At 41.4% G+C, this 6,041-nt stretch overlaps 1 protein-coding gene across 1 annotated transcript; it reads right to left on the bottom strand.

Annotated features, from left to right (window-relative positions):
- LOC306931254 (S100P-binding protein-like) lies at window positions 1-5,583 on the bottom strand. The gene is made up of 5 exons (XM_079512549.1): window positions 5,335-5,583; window positions 2,134-2,425; window positions 1,014-1,108; window positions 757-865; window positions 1-648 (listed from the first exon to the last, which is right to left on the bottom strand). Exons 2-5 carry the CDS (start codon window positions 2,205-2,207, stop codon window positions 519-521), a joined length of 408 nt encoding a protein of 135 aa, XP_079368675.1. The 5' UTR covers window positions 2,208-2,425; window positions 5,335-5,583; the 3' UTR covers window positions 1-518.
- Window positions 5,584-6,041: the final 458 nt, after the last annotated feature.

Raw genomic sequence — 6,041 nt, forward strand, 5'->3', positions numbered from 1 at the left:
TGCCCAAAGACAAAACATTTTATTAAGATGTGTAAAAAAATAAAAAATACAGGTAGGGAGGAGATCAGGGTGGGATACTATAAATAATATATAGGCCTACTCTGATAACTAAAACTGTAAATGGAGTATGATAGCAGACCAAGAAGATCAGCTGGGGTCATCCCTATGTTCCATTCCCCATGTAAGCAGGGAACATAGAACCCAGGGGGACATAAGCTTATTACACTAACATTTTTGAAAACAGTAGAGCGATAGATTAAATACATAAAAACTGACCATGGAACCAGTAGAGAGAGAGAGAGAGAGATGCATTTTTCATTTACAAAAAGATTTAATTAAAAAAAAGTTACAAAAATAAGTGAAATAAATAAAAGTAACAAGGGCTTCAGGACTATAAACCAATTCTGAGAGTTTACTGTATGTTTAACAAACGTCAAATAATTGACTATATGCCGACAAATGACAATGCAACCATTACCAATATAAATGCTGTGTAGTGTGTGTACCACACGACTGAGTCAGTCGATGGGGCTTCTCTCAAAATAGTTTGAGAGTTTGTAGAAACGTCTTTGATGTCCGTTGTTGTACTTCTGCCATTCATGTAGAGAGAACGATGGCTTAAGGTTTCTAAACCGAACTTGGCAATTCCTGAGAAGAAACGCAGAATTATTGTTTGATATTAAAGGTTCCGCTTGGCCCTTTGCTGATCTTCATAATACTTTTATTTGATTTGACTAGCACAAGTGCATACTGTACCTGCTTGTGAGGTCAGATGGATGATGCCATTGCATGCCGTTAGAGTGCGACTGTCCGGCCACTAAGGTCATCAGGTTCAGCAACTCGGTCTTTAGATGTGTGATTGAGGCTAACCAGGAATTAGAACAAAACATAAGTATAGAACAATGAAGGCTACAACCTAGCCCGTCAGTCAATTCACATATACTGGCATAAAGCCCACCAAAAATGTACTTAGGAGTCTCCCAGCAATATGGGAAGATGTGCATCATACTCACTCTGTTCATCATCTATATGCTCTTTCATATGTCTTCTGACAATGTCAAGGTAGACACGCTTATGATGCAGCCAGTCCCCACTTTCAACTGTTGGTCTGTAACAGTTTAAAAAAAATGAATCATGATGCAACCATCCATAACTAAAGCCATTTCTGTGCTCAGGCACAGGTAGCCAGCCAGCCAGGCCACATAAAGCTACTTAAAGGACCACTTCTCAACCTATCTTCATATAATAGGTCCTCACTAATAATCATGATAAAAATGGCACGATTTTTTTCTACTCAGTCTGTGTCTCATAGGAGGGCTGTGGGCAGTTTAGAAACAGTCTTCCAGTGACATCATTAGGCGTGGTAGATAGTTTTGCACAAAATACACTCCTTGGGCTAAAAACAGCCATAGCCACTTGCCCAAATGTGCCGACCTCACATCTGATCATCACATTTTGTGCTGATCTCATCACATTTGTCATGACGTCTATGGCCGTTTTTAGCCCAAGGAGTGTTTGTGCAAAACTAATGCTTGGAATGGATTCAGAATCATGAAAACCCCCTAATTTGACATGTCACATGCTACTTAAAGCATAAGGAAAGTTGAAATTTTTGCCTGCCATAGGATGTTAATGGTAGGGTCACAAGAAACTCCTATAAACAAAAATTGCCCAATACCGACAGCTGGTCAGCAAGTGGATTCACAAATGTATATAGACAATATAATTTCCCACCCGTCCACCCCATCTGCCAGACTATGTACCATTCTCTTGGCAATGCATGCACTCTCCTAATTGCGGAGAATATGATTGGAGACTTATCCGACCATATCAACCAGGGTCACTAAATCTGTGACGTACCTCTTCCATAGTCACTGAAATCTTTCTGTATATAGAATAAAAGGACATTAAAACCGTATAGACTATGAGAGGGCATAACCTGTATTTGGGTAATTATTGCACAACATTTGGTCATAAGAGACGACATAATATATTATGATAGCCTATGTATAAACAAGAGGGAGTTATAGAACAGTCAGGGACTGCTATTTTTTTTTAAATTATTCTAATTGAGGAGGATCAATGTGAAACATGATCACACTGCTCCCTCCAGAGGACCATCAGGTACATTACCTTTGTATAGATATGTCTTTCTTGGTGGGTTTTGGGTGCATTGAGCTTGTAACTTCGTGTTCTGGCTGCTCCATCTTGATCCCTTTGTGTTGCTGCGTTGTTGTTGTTACAGGGTGTGGATGTAACGCAGCAGTGACTGTAGTTTCAGCGTTGTTCAAATTGATCACACTGGGATGAGAGTGAACCTCTGATGATGTGGTCACCTCAGCTGTTGGTGGCCACGCAGTCTTCTTAGATATGTAGTCATGAAAGGAGGTAAAGGTCGATGACAAATTCTCATGGCCTGCTTTACCTACAGTATGGAGCACAAAGAAAATTATACGAGTTAGTCAAACTGTGAAATTCAATTTAAGCACTCGAATGTCCTACTGTAATGGATGTGTAAATGCTGATGGTGTATATAATATGCCATGCATTTACATACACTGATCTATTTCGATTATCCTATTAGTATCAAATCTACTGACTTTCTTTAGTATTAGTATAGCCTACCTGGCTACATTGTCTGAAGAAAGCAGAACAAAAATAAGTTTTACTCTTATGTTGTAACAATAAAGAAACCTTGAACCTGAACCTTGTCCTTGATCTACATTATGCCACACATTGCTGCGGGCCGGGCAGGGCATGAAACATGCAACAAAAGAAAACAAAATTTGCAGTTGACTTACCAAATATTGGTTCTGGTCAAACTCTGGGGACCTTTCTTTTACCTTCTCAGCTACTGTTATCAGCTGTGTAACATTATCTATTCCTGGTCCCATGGTTCTGCAGAACCAGATCAGTGGCCTTGTGGTTGAGTGTCCGCCCTGGGACTGGGAGGCTGGGGTTCAATCCCCAGTCGGGTCATACCAAAGACTCTAAAAAAAATGGGACCCAGTGCCTCCCTGCTTGGCACTCAGCATCAAGGGTTGGATTGGGGGTAAGTCCCTGCGACATACTAGTGTCATGTCCAGGGGGTGTACTTGTACATCAAGCTGCGTCACGCTACAGAAACAGGAGATAGGCTCCTGACCTATGGGCCTCATGGCTCGGCAAGGCTACTTACTTATGGTTCTGCAGAGGCTCTGTGGTTGCAGCAAGGCCTGAGAGTCTACCTCTGGTCGCAGAGAGGATTGTGTGATGCGAGCCCCCTGCCACTGGAACTGATGTCCTTTAGTTTCCTCTTCATTCCCCCCTCCTCCACTCTGTGTCCATTAGGTTGAATCAGACCTAGAGCAGCGGGTTTCTGTGGCCGCTTATCTAAGCTTTAGAAGCCACTGGCCATGGAAGTCCATTCGATCTCTATGAAGTCGTTTTCCTCACTGCCAACTCTAGCTCTCTTACTGGGACGTGATATAGAATCAACATCCAATTCAAACACATGACTACGGTTCCATGCTATCCCTTTAGGCAGAGCCATTGTTGTGCCCTGAAAACATGATAGAACGGGGGACAAGACGGCGTCTCCATCAGTGCTCAACTCATTCCCAGAAAGCTCTGCCTCATACACCTCTACTTTGGAGGAATAACAACCCACTGCAGAGGTCTACAGAATAATTAAGCATTCGAGGTGCTGAGGAAATGCTGGAGGCATCAGCACCTGAAAAGGTGGATTCAGTCTAATGCTACTTGCAAGATCTTGCTGGTGGCAAAACAATGATTTGGCAAGCCCAAACCTTCCATGGTATGTATCCATTCTTCACTTCTAGATATCTTGAATGTACATAACCTGCAGTGCAAACCAAATTGAAAAGGAAACAGACACATTGATGAAGATTCAAACTTCTCTGGTTTGGAATGTTCTGCATTAGCCTTGTATGACACTGGTTTATTTCAATTTGAAATAATTCAAACATTACAGTTTTGGTCCTTGGCCCTTTAGAAACAGATTATAGCATAGGCCAACAGTAATCTCCATGAACATAGATGTGCAGTCATTAAGTAGCACATTAAAGATTTCTATGGATTCGAGTCATATATTGGTTTATAGACAGATCGGAGTCATTAATACATTCAAAACACAAAAAAGTGGAAAATGACAAAAAAATCCCTGTCAATTTTTTTTTCATAACTGGCGTGATCCAAGTTAAAGGTAATTTGGTCCTAAAACAGAGCAGGATTTGGATTTGACAGAGAAAAATTGTCCCAATCAATCAGTCTCGTAGGCTAGTTCTCCAATAGGTGGCGACAGATCATCAAGTTCAAAAGTAGGAGCTACGAAGAACAGTGTCGTGAAATCGACACACACACACACACACACACACACACACACACACATATCAAACGGCTCATCAGAAAGATTTAAGGTGGTTTACTGGCACATGAATTTCTTAGAGGAAAGTGCTTGGAGCAATATTTCTTTGAGTCAATTAAATTAGCCCCTTTCGGGACCCTATAGTTTATACCTAGCCGCAATTTGCAACAGATTTGTTTTATAATGGGATGAATCTAGAGTTGCAATACCCTCCATTGACGGTATTCATTCAATTGGATGCAAACGCAAATTAATTTGCGTTTGCGATCTGCTTGTATTAAATCAAATGACGTTAAACTCACCAATATTACAGCTCTAGCTAGGCCAAGCTTGAAGCCTTGAATTATCCCCTTTCAATCTGCCGAGCTTTTTTCATAAAAATCCACCGTATAGGCTACATGTTATGAGCTACTTTGTGTCAAGAAATTATTTATGTGTAGGTGATTCTTTTTCTAAACGGGTCGCGCTGCTGCCTCCTGCATTATGTGCAAATTCCGATTCGAGGTGGTACGCTTGTCGATCCGTTCAGTGACTTCGACGAGTGAGTGCTTCCAAACACCAACACTTAGAAAAAGAAAAAATTAAAGAAAAAGCTAGGGTAGACTATTGCAACTCTAGATTCAACCCATTATATTAAAAAAATCTAGAGTTGCAAAATAGTTTACTTTACCTACCGCGAGTCCGCGACGCCCCATTGTCCAAATACAGAAAAGGTAAACTTCCCGACTCCCGAAAGGGTCTATTAAATAATTCTACGATAGCCTAGTCTTGAGGTCTTGAGGGAGGGCTAGAGGAAAGTAAACATACGCACACATGGCTGAAGGAGGTTTAATGAGTTCTAGAACTACACTAAAATAAATACATTTAAATCTGACCACCCTATGATATTCACTTGTTTTCACTAAGAAAAAAAGAGAATTACTCAAATGCGTAGGCCTACTTAGTCAAATTCTTACGGACAAGCTCACCTAATTATTAATGCTTCCACACTGACAAGTGACAAGATCCCTCAGTCCTCCTCACACAGGTTCATGTAATCACACTATCACAGCACCTGAGCCCTATTTAATGGCGTCATGAGCATTTCAATTAAAAGATCTTGCGGCAAAGAAAAACAAATCCCATCCCATTGCAAAATAATAACTTAGCTAGTGTGAACATTTCTTCCACACCTTAAATTAAATACTAAACCGTGGCCAATTCTGCTCTCTTCCATTTACTGATCGCATAATCCAGGACTAAAGCCTGGTGAGGCGAGGTTAATGAGGAAGACAAGAGGAAGCTGGAGCCAAGGCTAGGGTGTCCCCTTGGAATATGAGACTGCTCGCCCCTTTACCAACTCGCCCCGGGCGTACAGCCGGCGGAACAGCGCGGCCTGGTATTCCTAAAGTAATCTAAGTAAATTATGCTTAAACGGTTAAACCTAACCTTATTCCTAACCTCAACCTCAACAAAACGATGCCTAAACCTAACCCCATTCTTAAACTTAACCCCAGTAAAAATATGCCTAACCCTAAACTTATTTCTAACCTTATTCTCAGTAAAACAAAATAAAGAATACAAGAACCGCCGCACCGAGCTGTCGGCATGAGGTCGGCGGAAAAAAGCTGGGGCGAGTTGGAAAAGGGGCGAGCGGACCTGTTACCTCCCCTTGCATTGCATTACCCCAGCCACA

The sequence above is a fragment of the Electrona antarctica genome (assembly GCF_951216825.1).
Source record: "Electrona antarctica genome assembly, chromosome: 10".
NCBI classification, from domain to species: Eukaryota; Metazoa; Chordata; class Actinopteri; order Myctophiformes; family Myctophidae; genus Electrona; species Electrona antarctica.

Excerpts from the sequence above, each read along its gene's own strand:
- LOC306931254 (XM_079512549.1), bottom strand. The coding sequence starts at position 2,207 with ATGGAGCAGCCAGAACACGAAGTTACAAGCTCAATGCACCCAAAACCC. Across the intron at positions 866-1,013 it reads GCATATAGATGATGAACAGA|CCTCAATCACACATCTAAAG; the intron begins GTGAGTATGATG and ends ATTCCTGGTTAG. Across the intron at positions 649-756 it reads CCATCTGACCTCACAAGCAG|GAATTGCCAAGTTCGGTTTA; the intron begins GTACAGTATGCA and ends GTTTCTTCTCAG.